General features: G+C 42.0%; 1 protein-coding gene across 1 annotated transcript in view; it reads right to left on the bottom strand.

Annotated features, from left to right (window-relative positions):
• The window catches only part of IL31RA (interleukin 31 receptor A), a 66894-nt gene extending 39673 nt beyond the window's left edge, over positions 1 to 27221 (bottom strand). Inside the window, 7 exon segments of the mRNA XM_084629141.1 lie at positions 1673 to 1796; positions 6671 to 6834; positions 7516 to 7636; positions 9403 to 9699; positions 11821 to 11838; positions 13612 to 13696; positions 27203 to 27221. Coding sequence (XP_084485267.1) covers positions 1673 to 1796; positions 6671 to 6834; positions 7516 to 7636; positions 9403 to 9699; positions 11821 to 11838; positions 13612 to 13666 — 779 coding nt within the window. The 5' untranslated portion in view covers positions 13667 to 13696; positions 27203 to 27221.
• Between the last annotated feature and the right edge of the window lie 357 nt (positions 27222 to 27578).

Below are 27578 nucleotides of genomic sequence, written 5' to 3'. Positions count from 1 at the left end.
AATTCCTAATCTCTGATTATTCAAAAAAACAGCCTTTTGGAGCTACACCCTGATGAGATGGTGATTGGTTGCTGTTTACTTGTTCACAGAGACTGGAAATTAAAGGCTGTAGCTGTATAAAGGATTGGCTGAACTGCCCAGAGGTAAGACAACTATGAACTTATAACCACAAAGAAAACCCAACTGTGGGTTTTGAAGGACTGACACCTACCAAAGCCTGAGGTAGGAGTTAGGGGTGACCTTTGGTAAGGTTTTTAGTATGCATACAGGTTATTTATTGTTTTTCATGTTTCCTCTGTAACACTTTCACCTTAAGAATAAACGTGCTTGCTTTTATAGATTGGTTTAACTTATAACTGCAAGCAATACTCTGGAGAGATAGCAAAGTGCAGATGCTAACGTTTTAGGCAGTCTGGCTTGCTCAGGATATCATAGCTTAGGAAGGGAACTGTGCCGCTTTAAAGATTGCCCAATAAGGAGGTACTGAGATGAAGGTCTCTGTTCTAGAAAGGTGATGGCTAGAAGCCAGAAACCTAAAGCAGGTGATGGACCATGGAGGGGGAATAATGGTACAATTGCTCTGAAACTGTAACATAACCTTTCTTCTATCAGTTGTTAAAAATGATCTCTAGTGGTTTTTCAGTTTTCTCTGCTAATTCTTTACACTTATATCATCCACCTCTGCTCTTTCATTCAGTTTATCGAGGAATTGTTTCACTACTCTCATCAATCCTTTCAACAGAATTCTCCAGACACTCACTGTGAACTGCACTTCTCATTAAAAAAAAATTATATTATATATATAAGCTGCTGTCAATGTCTGTTGCTTCCACGTCCTCTATAAAGTGGTTTCTTTACTTATTTAGTAGTGATCCTACCCATTCTTCTGTTTTTCTCTTAATCTCAAACTTTTTGATTACTAGAGACCGCAATATTAACAGCGTAAAAACTGACTTTTGCTACACCAATGCAATTATCACTGAAGCCAAAAGAAGTTATATGTGCATATCTGAAGGCAGAATTAAGTCTATTGTATTTAATTTTCCAACCATTTGTATTTATCTAACATAAAATATTAAAACAGTTGTAGATTTACCAAAGCAAGTATAAAACTGAATACTAGGAGATTTATATTTGTACTGCATTTATCCTTGATGCCAGCAGTTTTGTTCTTTCATCATTCTACTCAAATCTGCATTTACATTGGATATGTTGATGTTCATTTCTCAGCAACCTCAATTCCAGTTTGAACAGATAGGGTTAGGGCATGGAAATATATTGCATAATGAATACCAGCAAACTGGTAATAATAAATGCATAAACACATATGAAAGACTGCAGAGGAACAATAGGCAGCACTGTTTCATTAGCTGTGCAAAGTGCTAAGAACTAGATAGTTCTGAATTCCAAATTTAGCTTTGCCATTGATTTAATGTGTGCTCTCGTCAAGCCATTTTACCCTTCTGTGTGTTTGCCTATTTTAGGATAGGATAATACTTGACAATCTACCTCCCGGCTGTGTTGAGGGTTAATTAGTTAATGTTTTACAGCAACCTGAAAATGTAAAGTGTGTATTAATGCCAAGTACTGTTACTGCAAATTAAATATGTACAGTTAGTTTAGACTTCAATCATTCCAAAACTTTCTTATGAGAAAGGTATTAGATACTTACTGAATATTAACCTGAGCATATTTTGTTTTTTTAAGATAGGTAACTTTTCTTGCAGTCCATCTGTGAACACAACAGCCATCATAAAAATAAATGCAGGTAATATTTTTTGTCTTGTCTGCAGAGACTGTAAAATGAAATAAAAACAAGGATTCATCTTCAGGAAAATAGCATGTTGTTATAGTACATTTAATTTTTTCTTTTAGTACTTCTAGTCTTCTGTAGATAACTTTTCTTGTCTTAAACTAATGGATTTCCTTCTTTAGTTGAACCAGCAGAACAGTTACTCTTAGTTATGTGGCGAATGAAAACTATCAAGATAAAAAACACTCTCTGCCCAAACCTGGTATAACCAATGATGCAATGTAAACTGCATCTGCTCTGCATCTAACTTCAGTCTAAAGTATTAACCAAACAAGGTCAATTTCAGATTTGGATATTGTCGTGTAGCCAGTTCTCCAGTAGTGGGGGAGAAAAAAGAACAAACGGTTACTCACCTTCTCATAACTGTTGTTCTTTGAGATGTGTTGCTCATATCCATTCCAATTAGGTGCGTGCATGCAACATGCACAGTCGTTGGAAAGTTTTTCCCCCTAGCAGCACCCGTCGGGTCAGCTGTGGAGCCCCCTGGAATGGTGCCTTCATGGCACTCAATATATGACCCTGCCAACCTGGTGCCTCCTCAGTTCCTTCTTGCCGGTTACTCCAACAGAGGGGAAGGCAAGCAGGTTTGGAATAGATATGAGCAACATATCTCAAAGAACAATAGTTACGAGAAGGTGAGTAACTTTTTTCTTTGAGTGATTGCTCATATCGATTCCAATTAGGTGACTCCCAAGCCTTACCTAGGCCGTGAGGTTGGAGTTATGGAATCACTGATTGGAGCACTGCTCTACCAAAAGTTGCATCATCTCTGGCATGTTGGACGATGGTGTAATGAGAGGTGAATGTATGTCCCGAGGACCAAGTTGCTGACCTGCAGATTTCTTGCATCAGGACCTAGGCCAGGAACGCCGCTGATGAGACCTCAGCGCTCGTGAAGCGTGCCATAAGAGATGGGGTTGGTATTTTGGCCAGCTCATAGAACATACGGATGCATGCTGTGATCCAGGAGGATATTCTTTGAGATGAGACCGGGAGTCCTTTCATCTGGTCTGCCACCACTATGAACAACTGGTTCGACTTCCTGGATGGCTTAGTGCGTTCGATTTAAAAAGTTCATGCTCACTGATCATCCAGGAAGTGCAGCCTCTGATCACGGCTACTGGCATGAGGCTTAGAATAAAAAACAGGCAGGAAAATGTCCTGACTAGTGTGGAAGTGTGACACAACCTTAAGAAGAAAGACTGGGTGAGGTCTGAGTTGCACCTTATCCCTGTGGAAAACCATATAAGGTGGGTCTGAGGTAAGGGCCTTTAACTCAGACACTCTCCTTGCTGATGTAATGGTGACCGGAAAGGCTACCTTCCATGACAGATAGAAAAGGGAGCAAGTCACCAGCGCTTCAAATGGGGGCCCCCATTAGCCTGGACAGGACCAGGTTAAAGTCCCACATAGGGACAGGCTGTATGATCTTGTGACGTAGGTGTTCCAGACCCTTGAGGAACTGACCAACTACAGGGTTGGTGAAGATGGAGCATCTAGATGCTCCCAGGTGGAAGGCCGAGATAGCAGCAAGGTGTACCTTTATGGAGGACGCTGCCAGGCCTTGCTGTTTCAGGTGCCTGACAAGGGGGTGTACGACGTTGGTCACACCAAGTAGTAAATCTTTTCCACTTTTCCAGATATGTGGCTCTAGTGGAGGGCTTCCTGCTGCTGAGTGGGCCCTCCCTTACTTGTTCTGAGCACAGAAGCTCCATAGGGTTCAGCCATGAATCTTCCAAGCCATGAGGTGGAGGGACTGCAGGTCAGGGTGACAAAGGCGACCGTGGTCTTGAGCGATCAAGTCAAGGAGGAGAGGCAACATGACCGGAGCATCCACTGACTGTTCCAGGAGTGTGGTGTACCAATGTGGTCGAGGTCACACTGGTCCTACCAGAATTATCTCTGCCCCGTCCCTGCAGACCTTGAGTAGGACCTTGTGAGAGGGAACGGGGGAAAACACGTAGAGCAGGTGGCCTCCCTGGGGTAGCAAGACTGCGTCTGGGATTGAGCCAGAGCTGTGTTTCTGGAAGGAGCAGAACACTGGGCACTTTCTGTTGCTCCCGGTGGCAAACAGATCAACCTGGGGAAACCCCCACCGGAGGCTTGGCTCGAAGGACCGGGGACTGTGGTGCCATCATGGCAATAAGGTCTCTCATGGCCTCAAATGTGTCCGGGATGGATGGCAATTCCACCTCCTCAATTACCTGGCTCAGGGAGTTCAACGGCACTGGACTCGACGGTCCCCCTTGCAGGGCCGAAGTCAACAGTGCCAGCTCCAAAGTCTTTGGCCCTGGGTGCTCCTCTCTGGGATGCGCTCCATTGGCCAGCTCCAAAGGGATGAAATCTCTGAGTCAGAGATCCACTCCTCCCCTGCTGCCAGTGCTGCTTCTGCATCAGGGAACAGGATCCCTCTGGTTTCGATCCTGGGGAGCGGTGGTGCTGCGGGTCTCTGCCAGAGTCCTTCCATGGTGCCTTGTCTACCACTGCTGCCGGGGCACGGCGCACTGTTGAGCTCGGTGCTGGGTCTTGCCACACTGATGTAGGTTGCAGTCTGAGTGCCACCTCCATAAGGAGCTGCTTGAGGCAAAAGTCTCACTCCTTTTTTGTTCTGGGGCAAAACCCTTTACAAATCCTGCATTTGTCCGCTTGATGTGCTTTCCACAGACACTTTAAGCACGTGTTGTAGGGGTTGCCTGTTGGCACGGGCTTGTTGCAGGACTTACATGCCTAAATCCCAGGGGCTTATACCCTGCAAGTCCCCCAAGGAGAAAGCAGTTGGGGTGGAGGGTTGGGATGTGCAGGGCGGCGGCGGCCAGAGAAAGAAGTGACTTTCCCCAGCCCCAGGGCTGCGGCTGTCGGTGAGAGTCCGCCCCCTCCTCCCAGCCCCAGTTTGGGGGCTGCTTCAGTGGGGGAGAGAGGGCACATCCATCGCATTAGAAAGGTAAGACTATTGATATTAAAATATGAGTTGTGTGCTTTTATTTGTAGAACAAAAAAATGTTTTTATTATTAAGATTTTTTTATATAGTGTTTTTATCCAAAGCACTTTATAATAGTTAGCTAACGATACAAACAACATTTGGAAAGGTCATTAAGTGGTCTGCTGAGACCTCAGCAATTTTCAAGTGGTCCTTGAAGAAAAAAAGTTTGAGAACCACTGTTCTAGATTAAAGAGCCCATTATCAAATTTATGTTCCCCATGTAGGTACTTATAGACTGTAAACAAATCCCATTCATCTTTTCTTTGTTAAACTAAGCAGATTGAGTGCTCGCAGTCTTTTACTAATAAGGCATGTTTTTTAATCCTTTAATTGTTCTTATGATTCTTTTCTGAACCTTCTCCAGCTTATCAACATCCTTCTTGAATTGTGGACAACAGAACTAGAAATTGTATTCCAGAAACAGTCACTCAAGTGCCAAATCCAGAGATAATATAACCTCCCTACTCCTACTTGAGATTCCCGTTTACACATCCAAGGATTATATTAGCCCTTTTGGCCATAAAGTTGCACTCAGAGCTCATGTTCAGCTGATGCCAAATCTTTTTCAGATCACTACTTCCCAGGATAGATTTCCCCATCCTGCAAGCATGGCCTGGATTCTTTGTTCCTAGATGTAGGACTTTATATTTGGCTGTATTAAAAGCGATATTGTTTGTGTGCACACAATTACCAAGCAAACCAAATTCCTCTCTATCAGTGACCTGTTTGGAGGCTGCTATTTCTGCAACAGTCTTTGAAAGCACAAGTAAGTTTGTTGACAGACATTTCATATTAAATTGAATAGTAAAAACACTCCAATTGCCCAACAGTCACAGGTTTTATTGAATGTATGTAGCCATCCCAAAACTGATCTGGACATCAGGAAGTTGGTTTCAGAAAAGTAGTTCCAGTCTTAAATAGCACATTTTGTCTTGGGGTGGTCTTTAAAAAGATGGTGAGCAGATTTTCAGAGGTAGTGGGCACCAACAGCTCCCACTGATAGGAAATGCATATATTTATAATACACATTATTCTATGAACAAAATAGAACTGCTCATTAAATAGCCAGTCAAAACACAATGGTTATGGATTACTTTTAATAAACAACAATTAATATATGGACACAGTATTTGCAAGAAGTGCCTTACTGAGTATTTCTCACTAGAGCTCAGCGGAGGATGGATTTTCCATTTCACACAAGATTTTGAGATTTTAAAGTTTGGCTTCATTCTGAATTGGAAAATTTCAAAATTATTTGCAAAAGAAAATTCTGGAAATAAAAATAATTTCAGATTGACTTAAATGTTTCATTTTGACAAAAATTAAATTAATTGTTTTGTTTTGATTTTTATATAACGAACAATACAAAATTTTAAAACAATTCAAAACAAAGTTATTTCAAATGAAAAACCAAAATTTTTTCTGACAAAAATGTTGAAATGTGATGTTTCAATATTGTCAGAACTTTTTCTCATTTTTCTTCACCACCAAATATTGGCAAAATAGACATGATTTTGCAAAGTATTTCAACCAAACTACATATTCCAACAGAAAATGGTTCAGTCAAAGTTTTTCCAACCAGCTGTATTCTTATCTTATCATGTGTGGGTTCCTTTTAACTGTAACTTAATTGTGAAATTCCTGCAACCTTAACTGTGAATTTCCTGCATTAGTAATACTTGGTTTTGGGTTAACAACAACATCCCAGTAATTTTTTTTCTTTTTTTTGCCCTTAAGAAGCTTATCAAATATGTACTCTCAACACTGGCTCCATCTTAATGTACTTTTTGTCTAGGAATATCCAGGAAATGAAGTTATTAATAACTTAATGAATCTACTCTATGGTCATCAACTATTGATATGTACATCAAATTACCTGATTTTATATCTTGTATAGAGTGAAAATCCATTTGGTCTTCAACTAAAGCATCTTCCTCTCTCACATTAACATAGTCTCGATCAGTGAATGGATAAAATAAATAGCATACACTTTGATTTGTTTGGCAAATACCATCACAATCTGTCGCCATAAAAATGGGTCTATTACCAAAAAAAAAAAGCAGAAAGAGGAAAACACTTAAAATCATTCTAAAACACAGAAAAAAAATACTTAGAGGCTATCTTCAACAACTCTTCATTAAAATTCAGTTTGCATCAAGTGTATATTTTCTCTCTAGATATTTTATCTTGACAGCCACAATAAGAAACTCTTCCAACCCTAATCTTCTATGATTCTATTACTTATTCCAAAACATTCTTATGTGTAAGACACATTACTACAAAGTAATCAAATTTGGTGTAGCCAGACAGGATGGTAGGGAGCTTGTTTTAAGTGATTTTCAGTTGAAAGCCTTGGAGGAAAAAAATCATTTATTTATTCCCATAATAGATGCAATGACAAGGAAAGTTTCTTCACTGTACTCCACCAAGATGCCTCCACCCTGACTTTGAAGCACCACATTTAGTTTGAAAAGGTTAGTTAGGTCTCCATATACATTCAGTTTTTGATTTCTTTGGTAAGATTGCAAATAAGGATATAAATGCCAAATTATGATATGAACATCTGCCCATTAAATAGTGGATTAAAAGCATTAATTTATTTCACACAAGAGACTAAAAAGACAACAGAGTAGGACAACTTTACTAATTACAGGCCTCAAGTTAAACTGGTGACCAAAAGGTGACAGTCTCCACCCACCATAGCCGAAGTCCTATACTTACCGCTTTCTAACAAGAGTATATTTTGTTGTAAGGTATGTTTCTTTTCCTGGAATCCAACTGCAAGTAAATTTAACATTGTAATGGTAAATGCAGGAAATATTCCCCGGTGTGCTTGGTGGAACTATAATCAGATAAAAAAAGAGAATTAAACTCTAAGAAAAAAAACATATAATTGAATACTGTACAGAAATAGTATGATCTCAGCCAGTCAGAAGGCTTAGCTTCATGGCAAATTTCAGTAAATTTACAATATGCACATCCCTACGTTGACTCACTACTGCCCTTAGAACTCAAACAAATGTTTTTACCCAAATTAATTCTCAAAAAATATATAACTAAGCATTTTGGTATAGTAAAAAAAAAGCAGGCTTGGAAGTACTTTCAGTAGCAATCTTATCATGGGCCAATAAACACATTGACTTTCAGTCTCCAAGTTTATTTTGCTCAGGATATATATTTGTGATTCTCTCTCTCTCGATATAGATATACAGATATATATATTACTTGCCTCATAAATAAGATGCACCCTCAAGTTTTCTATTGTATTACAAAACCAAACCATAGAACCAGTGATAATGTGATGCAAAGGCAGGGAATTAATTCCCTGCTTAGACTTCCCACAGATGTACTGGGTTGGGGCTGAAGGCCAAATTAGCTGTTTGGAATAAAGGAAGGAAACGCCATGAAAGTTTAGTAGTCAGGGAGAGAAGCAGCCAGTCTCTGAAAAGGCAGAGTTCCTACTGGTTCCTTCTAAGCATCCGACTCCACATCCAGTAATATCACCGATCTAAGGACCTTGCATGAGCCTTTGACTTTGAGGGTTGGGGGAGTTACCTATATCATTTGTCAGCACCTCACACTAAAGAGACCGCTGATTTCCTCCATCTCCTAAAAGCTAGAATACCCCTACCCTAAAAAGGAAACCCACCGTAACCTTTACAGTTGGGAGTCATCTAGGATAATATGAGACTCCAAAGATGTTTCTGTGTCAAAACCAGGCTCCCCATGAGGAAGAGTGGGAGCTGAGTAGGATGAAACTAGTCTCAATGGAACAACCCAACTGAAGTACCCCTCAAACTAAAGCTGCCCTCCCCCACCCAAGATAACAAAAATCAATGGACCTCTCTTTTGTTAAAGTGCTTGTGGCACACTGGACTTCCTGCTTTCTACTCTCCTCTCTAGTGGTGGACTTTACTGCACTGATCCTTGGATCCCAACTTTACTGACGCATTGGCTCCCTCCAGTGCTCAATTTGTAATGAAAGAGGTGCCAAGGCTCAAGCATCTATATGCTGGGGCCCAGGCAACTTTTTTACTTTCATAATTGATGTGGCAAGCCTAGAGGTGCCGGGGCTATGAACTGCCAAGCCTAGAGGTGCCGGGGCTCAGCCCCAGCAAGCTCTGGCACAAATTAAGCACCTGCCCCCTCTCAGCCCTGTGCATGAATCTGTAGACCCTGCCTTAATTCATCCCCATTCACAGGAGCTTTAGACTGAAATGCATGTTTATTCAAAAGGCCATCACTTTCAGACAGCTTATACGGCAATTATAATTTGCTGGACAAGAGAAGCTTACTCAGTATCTTCCCTGGTGATTGTTAGGGTAGGGTAGACTAGATGTAACACTTTAACATCTAAGAGCTTGAATAAAAGCCCATGGAAGTCAAGAACTATGAACATGCATCAGTAAGGGAAGCAGGTACTCCTGTGTCATTTCAGAAAAAACAGGAAAAAATGCTTGCACATACATGTCCTAAAATACAACAAACTAACAAATGGATTAATAATTTTAAAACATTTAAAGGTTGTCCACTACAACTATGAAGGGCATCATTTACATTAGTATCTTTTAAAAACTTTTAATTTCAAAATCACATAATTCTACTTACAACCAGATTTAACTTCGGTGTGAACAAGAAGTTGTTCTTTATCTAGATATTTAATTAAGCATTTCACATGTGCACTTTCATTGGTGAAATTATGGATGGTTACACGAGAAACAGTTTCATTGATAATGTTGTAGTTTTCTTGTGCAATCAAATTCTGATTCAACTTCCAGATAATGTGACTTGCATTTCTGTAAGGCGTATTGTAGTTTCCCAGAGTGCAAAGAAGTTTTAAGGTCGAACCTCTTTCAATTTCAGGAGACTGAGGAGAAATGTAAGCATTTCTCATAGAAATTCTATCTAAAAAAAAAAAAGAGTCAGATAAATCAAACATTTTTTTAAAAAGATAGCTTCATTTACCATTACAGGCTATGGGTATGTCTACACTGTAATTAAACACCCATGGCTGGCCTGTGTCAGCTGACTCAGGATCGCAGGGCTCGGGCCAAGGGGTTGTTTAACTGTAGTGTAGATGTTTGGGCTCTCTGAGACCCCGGGGGGGGGGGGGAGGGGGAGGTCCCAGAACTTAGTCTCCTGAACATCTACACTGAAATTAAAAGTAAAACTAATAAAGTATTTAATTTGTCCATGTATGTAACTGCCTTAGTTGCCACGGGATCATTAGATGATCCTGAATGGGAGAATAAGCAGTTCACATGATAATCCCCATTAAAACGCATTCCTTACCGCAGCACAGCTTGAGAACTCCTGGTGTCAAATTTAAACGGTATCCTACTTCAACTTATTCAAACAAGTGGAGCCCCCTTGTAAGTTAAACTTTATTTTCCCAGATCTCAGTGAACAGTTGTCACTACAATCAGCAACCCAGGTCCTGTATTAAGGTATTTCACCTTTAACGAATGAATTAAATTTCTCACACTAACACAGAAGTGAAAGGAAAAACTTGAAACACCAAACTGAAGTTGCAATAAATACAGAACCATAATACATTGTTGAAATAGTATGTCCACAGTCTGATTCCAGATAATCCTCTTAAATATACTTCCTATCCCTCTTTCTGGCCCTATTTGCCAATTAGGGATTCCCTTATGTGCAAAGCAAAAATTGCAAGGGCACTGAGTGACAGGCTGGAACATACTAGCGCCTCAGAGCCCTGTGGACCAGCATTCAAGATGCATAGGCCCTGACATCACCCACACCCTCAATAATAGTCTAAATACTAAGATGGGTGAACTTGAGTGCCTGGTATTAAATGAGGATATTGAAATAACAGGCATCACAAAAACTTGATCTAACGATGACAATCAATGGGACAACATAATATCAGGGTACAAAATATATAGGAATAACAGAATAGATTGGGCTGGTGGGAGTGTGAAACTGTATGTGAAAGAAAGCATAGTGTCAAATACAGTAAAAATCTAAATGAATCCAACTGTACCACAGAATCTCTACAGCTAGAAATTCCATGCTTGAATAATAAGAGTAGAGCAGCAGAAATATACAACTGACTACCTCATCAAGATGGTGATAGTAATTGTGAAATGCTCAGGGAGATTTAGAAAAACCACAAAAATAGAAAACTCGGTAATAATGTGGGATTTCAACTATCCCCATATTGACTGGACACATCATCTCTGGACAGCATGAAGAGGCAATTAGAGATGAAAATTGGAAGTCAAATCCTGCTGAAGAAAATAGAAAGGAACAAACTCTGGCAAATCAAGTGTAAAAGTATAATTATGCGTCCAAAAAGAATTTGGAGAGCAACTAGCAAATGACTCAAACAGCAAAAAAATTTAAGTACATGAGAAGCAGGAAGCCTACCAATCAGTAGAGCCACTGGACAATCAAGGTGCTAAAGGAGCACTCAAGACAGACCAGGCCATTGAGGAGAAGATAAATTAAATCTTTGCACAGGTATTCACTGCAGATGTTGTGAGGGAGACTCTCCACCCGAGCCATTTTTAAGAGACAAATCTGAGGAACTGTCTCTGACAGAATACACCCCTATAGTCACACCTTACACCTTATTGTAATAATCTCTGGGCAAAGCATGCCTTGCAATGTATCATTTCAAAACCCATAATTTGCTGGTCAGTATTGTCCCAGTAAAATATGTGTGGCAACATTGTATGTGAAGTTATACAATTCCCCTGTATGGTATTATTAACACATGTTCCAAATGTCACAGCCCTGCCCAGATGGAAGTTGGCAAACAGGTCTGTCCTAAACAAAGAAATGGGTACTCTACTTAATTTGAATTTTAGCAGTAAACAGAGTCATCAAGCAGAAAGTGAAATGAAGAAAGTTCCAACAGGTGAAAAAACCAGCAGAGAATATCCATCTACAACCTCTTTGGCTCCTGAGTCTCAGGTGGAAATGTTTTTCAAGAGGGGACCTGAAACTAAAAAGGAGGGACAAACACACCAAGGCATCCCTCTTTCACTCCCCACTTACCTATTGCATTCACTGCACCTGAAGAGAAAAAGGAAGCAGGCGTTAGATTCTGGGGGAAGGGTACAGAACAAAACCATTTGTGATCATTTTATTACAGCTAGCTGAGCCATGCATCCTGCCCCTAGAGGTTGCCATATGTTTCATCTCTCATAATAGGAGAGGTTGGTATCACAGTGTATTATTAAGGTTGTCTGATACTTCCTATTATAATATCCTGTTTCCAGTTGCTTATAATTTTGCCAAACTAACTATTTGGGTTCAAATTTTCCATATAGAAAAAAATAATTTAAGATATATGGGTAATCTTAATTCTGACAATTCCTAACTTTTTAGTGCTTGACTTTGCAACCTCAATAACATTCTTTTAACATAGCTGATATTATAAACAAACACATTACACACACAAAACTCTCCTTCATTAGAATGACCTGTACTATGAATATGAAAATAAGAAGCAGATAGGGTGGCGGTCTAGCACTTTGAACTAGATAATGATCACTTCTTAATCAGTGGAATAGTCAAATTTTGTTCTGAATGTGTGTCATTTCCCTCTATGCTACACACTATTAACCCAGCTCTCCTCTCAAACACAATTTGTTAGGGAAGTTTCAAAAAGAAAATTTCCTTTACTTTTCAGTGGTGTCCTGTACCATGACGCACAAACAACACTAACGTGACTAAAATACAAAGCTTCCAAAACTGCTTTCATATGTAGGTGATCTTTGATTCCTTTTTACTTCTGCACCCCAACAAAGGGAACTCATCTCTTCCATGCTTTTTGCTGTTTTTCTCTAATGCCATATCTTAACCTAAATGTATACATTTACGTAGGTTGAATTGTCTGTTTACTTCTTTTGTTACACAAGTGTCCAAATCAAAGATTTTAAATACTGGTTGCATAGTGATATATCTGATATGCAACTGTTCAGCTGTACCCCTTTCATGGAGTGTTCTGGCTTCTGAAGACATTTGTATATTTCTTGCATGCAACCCAAAGACAAAAAGAGGCAAAATTCCCTTTACACGTGACCTTGTTGCCTGTCTTGTGATAACTTTGCAAAGATTTTAAAGTAATGCATAACAATTTGCATGTGAACTGCCGATATAGCCACTAAAGACTCCATATTTTGCCATATTAGCACTGTTATTTCCTGTTCTAAGGATAAAGGAAAATTGGAATCTCAAATACTATTTTGCACTGAAGACAAATACTAACTCTTTAAATTGTGAACAATATATGAACATTAAGGTTTATTAAATTTGTCTCTGAATAGGGAATATGAGGCTGTCCACCTCTTGCCTTTACATATTAAATACTGTTAGTTCACATTTGTTTAGTTTAAAATTCTCCAAAAATACTGCATCCTGACTGGCTGACAATGAGAAGCTTTGTCATGGCTTTCCAATACAGATGCCCTCCTCTTCCCTAAGGAACAGGGAAAGAATTATCTAACTAATGTGGTTTGTTCTGTGAGTTTATAATGAGACCAAATAAATATAATGCCAGTATTTGCTATCAGCTTTAATAGTAAATTAAGATCAATTACAATATCTGTGATTACTTCATTTGTTGCTCTGTGCTGTACACTACTCCACCAAATACCATTTCCAATTAATTGGGATACAGCTGAACACAATTAGATATTTAGTACATACCTAATTGAAATCCTAGTGTTTTAAATGTACTTTTTCCATTCAGTTACTCTTCAAAAGATAGCAGTTTTTCCTTTTCTTTGGAAAGATTTCTTAAAATAAAAGATAAGTTAGTAATACAGAAGTGTTTCATCCTACCTGCTTTGTAGGTTCTGCAAAGCACAGTAAATATGCAAAGCAAACAGTAGAACATTTTCTTTACAATAAATGGGAGCAGGGAACACTGTAATAGAATAGACATAAAAAGTTATTTATTTCAACTGATAGGGCACCTCCTCCATCTCTCTCAGTGCACCACTACAATAATCCATACATAAAATAAATACAAAGGTAAATTAACATTTATTTATTTTTAAGTCTTTTTTCTAGTTGACTGTATTTCCCAAAGGAGGAAGTCAAATTGATAATGTTTTGCCTTATTGGAATCCCTAATTACTAATTTAGAAACTTCCTCACATCCTCTTACCAACAAACCTCAACTCTGTTCAGAGAATCATACTTCAACAGGAGGGATGTGGTACATGTGTCGCAATATATGCATTAATAAGCATTATGAAATCAGTTACTCTATTGGGTATTATAGGTCAACACTGCAATGTAGTTACTGTATAGTAATAAGCCTAGGATAGGCACTTTTTAGGAAGATATAACTCAAAATAAAATCTCTTAGAAGGGTTTTCTTTTCTTTCTATAAAGGGGTTAGCTCCATCCATTAAGGCCTTAATTCAGCAAAGCACTTTACCATGTGCTAAACATTAAGCATAACCCCCAAACTCCCACCAAAGTCAGTGGAGTCATTTATTTTCATAAGTGCTTTGCTGAAACATAACCCAGATTCTCAGATGAGTTACTGATGGACAGTAAAAGTTTAAGTGTAACATGCTGATAATAATGTCCTTATTTCCATGTTATTTATTTATGCATACACTCAAGTTATCCTGGATTTTAAGAGGCATATGTTATTTCCACTCTCTCCCATGTCAATAATGGACAATTTTTTGCCTTGTCTATTCCCTGTTTACTAAATCCTTTTTTTTATATTTATTTATTATTCATCACTGATGGATCCAATCAGAATCAGGGCCCTGTTGTGGTAGGGGTTATACAAATGCATACAAAGATGTGGGGAGCTCACAATCCAGGGGTTTGTAACCATGCCCATGTGAGTACAGGTCACTGTGGACTGATGCAATTTTAGATGCATATCCACAGAATTTAGCAACAGATCAGTTTTGACTTTTCTCTCCCATTAGAGCTGCAGAGACAGCTCAATTTTATTTCATTGTTGACGCAAAAGAAAAAGATACTAAATAAGTTTCAACCAGTTTCACCTGTGCAAGACCATTTAACACAGTGATACTCAAACTGGAGCTCATGAGATGCAAGTGGCTCTTTTATGTGCGTCTTACAGCTATGCTTTTACTATGTTATTAACCAATTGTAGTTGATAAAATAATAATACTTGCTGTGAGAATAATATATAAAAAATAGTAAATGAAACAATGAATTCACACTACTCTGGTTCTTTTGGGTAATGTTGATGGCTAATTTGGCTCCTGAACCACTGAGGTCTGAGTATCACTGATTCAACATAACATGGTTGCAGACATTAGAGAGTATAATTTGGCCTGCAGAACGTTGCTAGTGGTGATCCACTTGACTCTCTGATGACAGGCTTAGTTTGCAGGGCCAGCAACTAGAGACAAACATTTTTTGCTTGGGGCCATCCACAAATCTGGAAGCTGGGTTGCTTTTCCCTTTTCACATAAATCAAGGCAGCTCCAACCACTCAGCTGCAAGACTGTGACACTCAGATCTGCAGTCAGCAACTCTTCCCCATTAATGGTGGTTGTGTGTTCAACAGGGATTAGGAAAATTATCCATGTTTTATCTGAAAATTTCAATGAAGTCAATGAATAACCAATGAAGTGCTAATTAATAATCCTCTCTCTTTTCCCAATTAACATTCAGGGTGGGTTGGGTTTGTGGACCTTATTGCTCTAAGAAAGGAAAGTTCAGATAAGGCACAGATAACCTATCCATATTGTAATGAGGTCCACAGATTCCTGACAAACTGGAGTTTCATAACAGTGTCCTTTTAGGAGGGGAACTATATACAGTTACATACAGAAGTGAAAGGGGATGACCCTTTCATGACAGTTACTGGGATACTACAGCGAGGAACACCTGTCTACTGAAGGCAGCATCAGATGATGACTGGATATCCAGTTTGTAGAATTTGAAGGTGGTATGAACAGATGACTGCTTTCCAGATTTCCGCGTATGAACATTCTGCCCATGAAGCTGCCACAGTTCTGAGGGACATGAGCTCAGATATTGGAAAGTGGAGTTTTGGATTTTTGACTCACATGTTCCTGAGATACAATATCTAAACAACCTGGATATGGAGGATTTTGAAGCCTCCTTTCCCTGGCACCAATAAAAGCACAAAAAAGCATGTGTCTTTCTGACCCGAGTTGTACCGTGAGATTTCTACAGACATCTAAAGTATGCCCCTATTTCTCCTTTGGATACGATGGAGCTGGGCAGAAGGAATTAAAAATAAATTTCCTGTGCCCTATGGAGCCTGGAGCTAGTCTTTAGAATCAACCCTGTCTTCATACTAAGTACCACTGTGGCTTTATGGAAGGTGCAGTATTGAGGTTCCAGGAAAAGAGCCTCCAATGCAGAAAAGACAGTTACCTTTTCCGTAACTGGTGTTCGAGATGTGTTGCTCATGTCCATTCCATAATAGGTGTGCGCGCTCACCACATGCACCAATGCTGTAAGGTTTTCCCTCAGCAGTATCCTTAGGGAACCGGCTCTGGCGCCCCCTGGAGTTGTGCCAGCATGGCACAGTATAAGGGGCACCAATTCCCCCCACCCTCAGTTCCTTCTTGCCCGAAACTCCGACAGTGGGGAAGGAGGGCGAGTCATGGAATGGACATGAGCAACACATCTCGAAGAACACCAGTTCTGGAAAAGGTAACTTTCTTTTCTTCAAGTGCTTGCTCATGTCCATTCCATATTAGGTGACTCCAAAGCAGTAACCCCGGAGGTGGGTAGGAGTTCACGGATGTGTAGATTGCAACACAGCTCTGCCGAACCCAGTGTCATCCCTGGCCTGCTGAGTGGTGGCACAATGAGTAGTAAACGTGTGGACAGAGGACCATGTTGTGGCTCTATAGATGTCCTGGATAGGCATGTGTGCCAGGAAGGCCGCCAAAGATGACTGTGCTCTCATCTAGTGGGCTCTGACCATCAGCTATGGTGGAACCTCCGCAGGTCGTAGCAGGTCCTTATGCACAAGGTAATCCAATGAGAAATCCTCTGTGAGGACACCAGAAGACCCTTCAACCTATCTGCTGTAGCGATGAAGAGTTGAGTTGATTTACAGAAAGGCTTTGTACGTTCTAAGTAAAAAGCCATGGCCCTACAGACGTCCAGGGCGTGAAGACGCCTCTCTTCACTGGTTTTGTGCGGTTTTGGGACAGAATACTGGGAGGAAGATGTCCTGGTTCATATGGAAAATGGACACTACCTTTGGCAGGAAGGCCAGGTGGGGCCACAAATGAACCTCATCTTTATAGAAGACCATGTACAGCGGTAAGGACAAGGCTTTAATTTCAGAGACCAGTCTCGCTGACATCACCACTACCAGGAACACACCTTCCATGACAGGTGGGACAAGGAGCAGGAACCCAGCTGCTCAAAGGGTGGGCCAGTGAGCCTAGCAAGGACCAAGTTAAGATCCCACTATGGGACAGAAGCCTGTACCTGTGGGAAGAGTATCTCAAGCCCTCTCAAGAATCTGACAGTCATGTCATAGGAAATCATCATCTGTCCTTGGATCAGCAGGTGAAAAGTGGAAATAGCCATGAGATGCACTCTAATGGAAGAGCACGCCATGCCCTGATTCCTCAAATGGAACAGGTAGTCAAGGAGAGCCTATATGGAAGAACACGAGGGAGAGATGCCACATTCAGAACCCCAGCGGGAAAACCTAGTCTATTTGGCCAGGTAAATCAACCTAGTTGAGGGCTTCCTACTCCCCAGGAGGACCTGTTGGACTCCTTCCAAACAGGTCCGCTCCTCCAGGTTCAGCCACACAGCATCCAGGCCGAGAGGTGGAGGGACTTGAGGTCAGAGTGCAGGCTCCTGAGCATGCCAAACCAATGCTGGCGAGCCCCGCTGCGATGATAACAACCACCTGCGCCTTGTCTCTCTCGATCTTTGACAGGACCCTGATGATGAGTGGAATCGGAGGGAACGGATACATCAGGCTCCCTGGCCTCGCCAGGAGGAAGGCATCAGAAAGGGAGCCCTTACTCAGACCTTGCAGAGAACAAAACCGGTGGCATTTCCTGTTCTATCTGGTAGCCAACAGGTCCACTTGGTGAGTTCCCCACCTTTGGGGGATCATGCTACCTCTGGATGGAGCAACCACTCATGGTGAGAGGAGAAGTCCCTGCTGAGCTGGTCTGCCAGGGTATTCTTGACACCGGGGAGGTGACAAACTTCCAGGTGAATTTCATGGTTGATGCACAAGTCCCATAGACGGAGAGCATCCTAACAGAGAACCGACAGCATGCCCCGTCCCCCGACTAAGTCCCGTTTGGGACTAACAAAGAGTTGAGAACTACTGCTAAGGATAAGTATATACAGTTATATTACAGGTTTTCAAAGTTCGCAAGAACAGAGGACGAAACAACACTAGCCGAAGCAGCAGATGTTCCAGCACCATCACTGGTGGCAAGAAGGAACTGAAGGTGTGGGAGCTGGCAGCGCCCCTTATACTGCACCATACGGGCACCACTCCAGGGGGCGCCAGAGCTGGTCCCCTACGGATACTGCTGAGGAAAAACTTCCGGCACCGGTGCATGTGATGAGCACACACACCTAATATGGAATGGACATGAGCAAGCATTCAAAGAAGAAACAGACATGATTGCTATCAAAAATGCCACATTACTTTCTAAACATTAATGAGGCACCTTCAGGAGTGGTTCAAACAGAGGGCCTCACTAGCACTGAGAACCAGGTAAGATCCCATAAAAGAACTTCATGCATTTCAGGAAGTGAATGCTTTCATAAGAAAAACCACTGGATATCTGGATAAGACGAAAGTCTCTACTTGTCTACTCCACTAAGGATGCTAAACAAAGCACCAACTTGACTTTTGAGTCTGAACTGCCAGGCCTAGCCTCAGTCCATATTGAAGGAATGTGAGAATCTGTGGCACCTATGTAGTAGTGGGGGTGAGATCTTTGTCTTGGTACCAATGGGTAAGCCTTAACTTGGTCCTTCAATACGTAGACGATTTAATAAATTGTAGATTTATTTCTGGAAGCTAAAATAGTGGTTATTGGCTCTCTGAATAACCTCTTCAACTTAGGAGGCTCTGGTTAAGCACCAAGCAGCTACATTCAGACTGTCTGGATTCTGATGTATGATTGGCCTTTGTAATATCTACTGCCCAGAAGGAATATGGTATTTGTACCATGTCAAGGAGATCAAAGAACTAAGATCTCCTTAGCCAGAATGAGGCTACCAGAATTACCAGTGCTGTATTGCTATTGGTCTTCATTAGCTTTACGGTGAGGAGAGGACAAGAGAGTGAAAGCATACATGAGTCCCTTTTGATCATCTTTGTAATAAGGCACTTGTTGGCTTTGCTTTATGATCCCATCAGCAAGAGCAGAACATTGAAACTTTGTCCATGTAGGTAGGCAAACACACACATCTGTTGCTAGTCGACCAAATTTCTTTACCAGGAAATGGAACACCTCTGTGTGTAGTTCACATTCTGAATTTATCTAAGTTTTGCCTGATGAGCCAGAAGGCCATTAACATTCCATTTTCCCATGGAAGTGAAGGGAGTGAATTGACTGCTTATTTTTCTCTGCCCAGTCAACAGAAAGTGAGCTTCTCTCTGCAGAACTGTAGACCTTGTTCCCCTTTGTCTGTTGACATATAACATGGCTGGGTGTTGTCTGTCACAATCAGAGCATGAGGGGAATCAAGACATGTGAGTAAAGCCTTGAGAACATATCAGGTTGCCCTAAGCTTAGCCAAATTATGCTGTGCTTGCTCTACTGTTTGGACCAGATCCCTTGTTCCTATGTGAGTGCCTCCAGGCTTGCATCTCTGATCAACATCCTCACTGGTTTGCCTATTCAAAAGGCTGACTTTAATCTACTGGGACTCAATCACCATCTGAATGACTTGAGAATCCTCCTGGCAAGAGATACTTTTGCTGAGGCATAAATAAGAGATAGGTGAGAGAGTTTGTATTATAAGGCATGCAAAGGAATCCACATACTGCAATATTTGGGATAGCAGACACTGCACTGAAATACAAACCAAAAAAAGGTTTTGATTGCGTTTGTAGAAATAGTTAATAAATCTTAAATGTTAGATGGAGGGGAAAGATTTGCAGAAGCTAACAAAACCTACATTTTTGTTGTACTAGTTCAAAGTCTTGCATTAGCACATACCATTGCCTTAAAGAGAGATCTGCAAATGAGGGAGAGAGAAATGGGCTTCAGAGTAACAGCCGTGTTAGTCTGTATTCGCAAAAAGAAAAGGAGTACTTGTGGCACCTTAGAGACTAACCAATTTATTTGAGCATGAGCTTTCGTGAGCTACAGCTCACTTCATCGGATGCATGCCGTGGAAACTTGTAACTTTTTTTGCTTGTTAACGTTCTCCGCTTTTTAGTTTGTTTGTAAATAAGAAATTAAGGTAATCTGCCCTGGAACACACTATAATGACTGGAGAACTTCACAAGAGTCAAGAGAACTAAATCTGAGCAATTGCTTAAAATTCTTGGTTTGTTTTTGTTAACATGTATTTAACTTTAATTACTAATATTTTGGATACAGGATGTCTTTGTTAAAGACATGGCACTCCCTTCAAGTAAAGGGTTAGAGCTCAAAATAAACATTCTTCAAAACCCCCAGAGGTCATTTATCACTTCATGTAATAAACTACTGCATAATGATAGTGGTGTTATCAAACAGTTCTGTTCTACATCAGAGGCTGTCTTTCAATAGTAAGTGGGGTGGTTCCTGTACCATGTGTTCAAATACTATGAAAATAACTTTAGATTCCTTCAATTAGTACTAAATAAATAGGTTTATAAACATTAGAAATGCCTACCTTGTTAAATGTAAAATGTTTTCAAAGAGCTCATTACAATTATCGTGGCACTAATCTGGCAAACATTTATATACATGGGGGGACGATGCCTCTGTGCGATAAGTATGTGTGTAACTGTTTGTATGAAAGAGCTTGATAAGCAGCCAGTATTCAACAACGAAGGCAAGTGTAGCTCTTTTCTACTTTTTGCTCTTGCAAATTCTTAATCACTAACAGCACATACAAAAATGTGGGAAAAATTTGTTCTCAATTTACTGTATTTGCTTTTCCAGTAAATTAAGACTTTTCAGCTAAATATGTACAACAGATTTTTGTATCAACTGGTTAACAGTTAGAATTTTACATCCTTCAACTAAAAGAAACAAAGTTGAATAACCAAATTTCCCCCTGATGTTTTAAGTCATTGAATAACTATATTTAGCGACAAAAAAGCATTAAGAGCTACAACAAGATCAAGAGCTACTTTTATGCCAGATTCAATTGCCAAATTTATAGGAGTAGCTCAAAAATAAGCAGCTATAGGGGTTGTGACAGAGAGATTAATTATAAAATGGAAGGAGCAATGCCACCTGCAGAAGACAGCTTATGTACCTACTGCTCCAGGCATAAAGTGTTAATTGGATTCCCTACCTCAAAAAGCCACCCCAAATAATCAGAAAGTAATGCCTAATGGCCAGCCCAAGGAATTCCAGATGCTTGGTTCTCCCTATGCAGGATATACACAATCCTCACTAAAGTTCTAGGTGTGGAAGAATTTGACCTCCCATACCTTGGAAACAGTTTCAGAAGCATGAATTAAAGAAGTGTATGGAGATTATGAATGTCCACAAAAGTTAGTTTAAGACTTTCAGGAACCCCACGAAATGTGGTAGGTGGATGCTGACACCAAAGATGATGAACCAACTCATGCAGAGGACAGCCTCTGTTGGCAGCATATGCCCTTCTTCATCTGGGAATCAAATTACTCATTCTGCACAGGTCTTTGATTAAAAGTGTTACCGAAAAAAAAAAATGGCCACATGGCTGGTACCTGAACATGGGAACTGCCATAGTGGTCCAAATCCATAGTCCAGTACCCTGCCTCTAAGAATGGCCAGCACTAGGTGCTTCAGAAGAAGGTGCAAACAACTCTGCAGCAGACAGAGGTGGGTTAGTTTCCCCTGCAAAGAAATCCTCTCCAAATCTCTAAAGCTTAAAGACTGCCTTAAGCACTGAAGAATTAAAGTTTAATATCCAATTAAAACTTATTTTTATTATTATAGGCTGGACTGCTAGTACAGTCTATTACTAATGCAGCCTGACACTTTCTATTATAAAACTCTATTTTCAATTGGTTATACCTCTGCCAAACTTCAACTGTTTGGGCTGAAATTTTACATGCTAGTTATCTACCTCAGACCTAATTATTCTGGAAAATTTCAGCCCAAACAGTTTAGCCATTTTTGAGAACTAGGTTAGGGATATGTAATTGTTTTGCACATTAGAAAATTCTTTAGGGATCTTCTTTGAACAGCTCTCGTGTCACCATACTTTGGATCAGGGACTTGAAATTTTGCAGGGAAGTAGCCTTTATATCAGGGATATGCTTTGTGCTGCCCCTGTCAAAATTCTGCCCAACTGGCCTATAGCGAGGAGTAGGGTTGCCAACTTTCTACTTGCACAAAACTGAACACCCTTGCCCCGCCACTTCTCTGAGGCCCCGCTCCATGCTTACTGCATTCCTGCCCCCGCCCAAGTCGCTCACTCTCCCCACCCTCACTCATTTTCACCAGGCTGGCTCAGAGGATTGGGGTGTGGGAAAAATCAGGAAATTTGTTGGGTGTTGAACAAGTATGAGAGTTTGTTTACCTCTTCCAATCTGTGAATAAAAATGAGACATGGAAGGGATGTCGAGAGGTTATCAAGACCAGCCCATTGTGTTGAGGCAGAACCAAGTATACCTGGATCACCAAATAATTCATAGAATATCAGAGTTGGAAGGGACCTCTGGAGGTCATCTAGTCCAACCCCCTGCCCAGAGCAGGACCAATCCCAACTAAATCATCCCAGCCAGGGCTTTGTCAAGCCTGACCTTAAAAACTTCTAAGGAAGGGGATTCCACCTCCTCCCTAGGTAACGCATTCCAGTGTTTCACCACCCTCCTAGTGAAAAAGTTTTTCCTAATATCCAACCTAAATCTCCCCCACTGCAACTTGAGACCATTACTCCTTGTCTTGTCATCTGCTATCACTGAGAATAGTCTAGATTCATCCTCTTTGGATCCACCTTTCAGGTAGTTAAAAGCAGCTATCAAATCCCCCCACTGTCATTCTTCTCTTCCGTAGACTAAACAATCCCAGTTCCCTCAGCCTCTCCTCATAAGTCATGTGCTCCAGACCCCTAATCATTTTTGTTGCCCTTCGCTGGACTCTCTCCAATTTCTCCACATCCTTGTAGTGCGGGGCCCAAAACAGGACACAGTACTCCAGATGAGGCCTCACCAATGTCAAATAGAGGGGAACGATCACGTCCCTCGATCTGCTCTCTATGCCCCTACTTATACATCCCAAAATGCCACTGGCCTTCTTGGCAACAAGGGCACACTGTTGACTCATATCCAGCTTCTCGTCCACTGTCACTCCTAGGTCCTTCTCTGCAGAACTGCTGCCTAGCCATTCGGTCCCTAGTCTGTAGCGGTGCATTGGATTCTTCTGTCCTAAGTGCAGGACTCTGCATTTGTCCTTGTTGAACCTCATCAGATTTCTTTTGGCCCAATCCTCCAATTTGTCTAGGTCCCTCTGTATCCTATCCCTACCCTCCAGCGTATCTACCACTCCTCCCAGTTTAGTGTCATCTGCAAACTTGCTGAGGGTGCAATCCACACCATCCTCCAGATCATTAATGAAGATATTGAACAAAACCGGCCCCAGGACCGACCCTTGGGGCACTCCGCTAGATACCGGCTGCCAACTAGATTTGGAGCCATTGATCACTACCCGTTGGGCCCGACAATCTAGCCAACTTTCTACCCACCTTGTAGTGCATCCATCCAGCCCATACTTCTTTAACTTGCTGACAAGAATACTGTGGGAGATCGTGTCAAAAGCTTCGCTAAAGTCGAGGAATAACATGTCCACTGCTTTCCCTTCATCCACAGAACCAGTTATCTCATCATAGAAGGCAGTTAGATTAGTCAGGCATGACTTTTCCTTGGTGAATCCATGCTGACTGTTCCTGATCACTTTCCTCTTGTCTAAGTGCTTCAGAATTGATTCCTTGAGGAATTATCCTGTTTATCCTGTTCTGTTCATTCCCTCTGAAGCATCTGGCACTGGCCACTGTCAGAATACAGGATATTAGGCTAGACAGACCATTGGTCTGACTGTATGGCTGCCTTATGTATGTTGATAATTTTAGACCATCCCGGACAGCTGTTTATCTAACCTGTTCTTAAAAACCTGCAATTATGGGGATTCCACAGCCTTCCTTGGAAGCCTATTTGTCTTTAACTATCGTTATAGTCTCCCTTGCTGCAGATTAAACCCATTACTTCATGTCCTGGCTTCAGTGGATATGGAGAACAATTGACTACCATTCTCTTTATAACAGCCCTTAACATATCTGAAGACTTATCAGTCTTCCCTTAGGCTTGTTTTCTCAAAACTAAACATGTCCAGTGTTGTTGTTTTGTCTGTTCGTTGTTTTTTAAACTTTTCCTCAGGTCAGGTTTTCTACATAACATTGATCATGCTACCAAAGAGTGTCATGAAACTCTTATCTTCATTATTTCTTTTCCTTTATCTGTAAGAAGGAACAATATTGCTGAAAAACAGTCTTACGGGTACGTCTACACTGAAATTAGACAGCTGTGGCTGCCCTGTTTCAGCCAACTTGGGCGAAGGAGTTGTTTAATTATGGTGCAGGCATTCAGGCTTGGGCTGTAGGACCCTGCAAGATGGGAAGATCCCAGAGTTTAGGCTACAGCCTGAGCCAAGTCAGCTGGCATGGACCAGCTGTGGGTTTTTAATTGCAGCAAAGACTTACCCTAAATTACTTAAATGATGTGTGGATTTTATGTCAGCGTTCCAGGGGTGCTTGATTTTGGAGCTAACCCCATCTTACTCCCTGGGCTGAACTGGGGGGAGCCACATGTTCAAAGGACAGTTTAGTATGACCCTCAGCATTGGACTCTGCCCCATAAGATGATTTAGTTAAGTTCTTGCACATCATGCTTCCTTTGTGCATGAAACCCACCTGGCACCCAGTAGCTAACTATAGATTGAAACAGGAACCTAGTCATGAACTCTTTTAGGCAATCCGCTTCAGAAGACAACACCCACGTAACCAACTCTAAAGGGAAAGTTTAAGGATGCTTTCCTAGGTTCTACGTGTGGTGTTTGTGAAAGCCTTATATTCAAGCATCAACTCATTATGTGTTCCTCCCCAAGGCACAGCAGCACCAAATATGTTTTTCTGCTCTAGACACTGTATTATTATAAGAAAAGGAGTACTTGTGGCACCTTAGAGACTAACCAATTTATTTGAGCATAAGCTTTCGTGAGCTACAGCTCATGCTCAGATAAATTGGTTAGTCTCTAAGGTGCCACAAGTACTCCTTTTCTTTTTGCGAATACAGACTAACACGGCTGTTACTCTGAAATGTATCATTATAGAAATGAGTTGTCTGGATGCTCCACAACAGCCAGAAGCAGCTCAGTAGAATCATAAGCAAAACCAAAATGCCCTAAGCAACAAACATCTGGCAAAAAGCCTACACTACATAAAACTAGCAATTAAACTTTTCAGAAAAATGGTGCTCAAAAAGAGACTGACAGCTAGTGACAGAGCTGAATTTCAACTTTTACTGATATAGGCAGTGAAAAAAACTGAATAGTTGCTTAAGCTGCAACCCTCATATATCCTCTGGTCAGACCCGAAAATATAATCAGGCTGCTCAGCACCAAAGGAGACTGCTATCTATTCTAGACTGTTCTGAACTCATGTAGGCATCACAGACAGCAAAGATCAGTTACTTTTCCACACCAGACATCCTAGAAGATTTAACAGAAACACCACTGTTCATAAGTCTACTTTATTGTAACTGTACAACAGGGATTTCTCTTTAAAGAAGTGCATCCTCCTTCCCCCTCTGAAGGAGGCTATAATGAAATAGGAAGTTACTAAGCAGAGTACAAGTAACACTTTTTCCTGTTTGGACCCAAAGACAAATAGTTAAAAAAAATAAAAGGAAAGACAAAAGAAAGAGAGAGCGCACCACCTCCAGTGCCAGGATCTGGGGCCCTAGGGAGCAGAGGGTATTTAGGAAACAAAATCCAGCAGTGCAGAGATGCTGCGCCTTGGGGGTTTGGGCATTTAAGAAACTAGCATTTTCCTCCATATATGATGAATGCTATGCCTTAGGAAACCAACACAATACAACTAGCATTTATACATCATCTTTCATATAAATTACATCCCAAAGAGATTACAGAGTTAAACAACAAACAGAGAAATCCGGAGTTCTTAAGAAAGATTTTCAGGTGGGATTTGGAGAAGTGACCAAGTGTCAGTGTGGTGACAAGACAAAGAGGCTCTTCCTCAGAATAGGAGCTAGAGCTACACCCAGTGTGCCCACAGCGTTACAGGAGCATGGTAGACTGATAGTAGACATAATGAAAGAGGAAAAGCAGCAAAGAGAGAGAAAGGATAGGTGAAGTCTCTGGAGCAAGTGTACAACCACACTCCAAAAATGACACTCAGACCTTACAAAGGTCCCAACCCCCGGGGCATCCCTCCAACCCACCCAAGACACGCCGCCTCTGAGTGGATCCCAGCCCCTGGGGTATCCCTCCTACCCACCTGAGACATGCTGCCTCTGAGTGGATCCCAGCCCCCGGGCATCCTTCCAACCCACCCGAGACATGCCGCCTCTGAGTGGATCCCAGCCCCCAGGGCATCCCTCCAACCCACCACCTCTGAGTGGATCCCAGCCCTGGGGCATCCCTTCAATCCACCTGAGACATGCCGCCTCTGAGTGGATCCCAGCCCCCAGGGCATCCCTCCAACCCACCACCTCTGAGTGGATCCCAGCCCCCGGGCATCCCTCCAACCCACCACCTCGGAGTGGATCCCAGCCCCGGGGCATCTCTCCAACCCACCCGAGACACGCCGCCTCTGAGTGGATCCCAGCCCCCGGGCATCCCTCCAATCCAGCTGACAAACCTGCCAAGCCCCGCAACAAGCACGAGCCTCGCCCCTCAAGACGCTGCCCAGACGCCGACCCGCCCTGCGCTGAGAGAGGCGCTTGGAACCGCCGCGCGCGCTCTCACCTGAGGATAACGGCCAGGGAGCGGGCCCTGCGCGGGGAGACAGTGCCCCTCGGGCACAGCCGCCGCCGAGCGTGCCCGGCCCGCGCCGCTCCTCAGCTCGGCGCCCCCAGGACAACGCCCAGCCGTGGGGCTGCTGGGGGTAGCGCTGGCCCGCGGGCTGAGGCTGCGATATATACCGCCCTCGGGGGAGGGACAGGACCCCGCTGCCGGGAGCCCCGAAGAGCTGGACGGGATCAGGCAGCTGCCGACAGATCACGTACCTTAAATGAAACAGCTGCCGGGGGCGGGGGTGTCTTTTCTCCAGGGCGCAGCTTGTCTCCACGCGCGGGAGGACCGGACACTTAAGTCTACGCGAGCCGTGATGGCCCTGACCCGGCGCTTCCCCTCCCTCCCCACCACCACAGCCCCTCTGTCCCTCCCGCTCAGAATAAGATCAGGAGAGATGGCAGTGCCAGGTCCCTGTCCCCCGTAGCATAGGCTGGTATCCCGGGCATAGGTCCCTGGCCACCATAGCTACGGGGAGGAGGGGGAAGAAAAGTACTGACTAGGTAGTTAGGGCATCAACGCTGTAAACCAGAAACGATAACAAAAAATGGTGCCCCCTTTCCCTGCATATACATTTTTCTAAGCTTAAAA

The sequence above is a fragment of the Lepidochelys olivacea genome, assembly GCF_965140295.1.
Source record: "Lepidochelys olivacea isolate rLepOli2 genome assembly, chromosome: 5".
In the NCBI taxonomy this organism is placed as follows: domain Eukaryota; kingdom Metazoa; phylum Chordata; order Testudines; family Cheloniidae; genus Lepidochelys; species Lepidochelys olivacea.
Note: the sequence above shows the minus strand (reverse complement) of the source record. Positions and strands in the feature narration are given on the sequence as shown.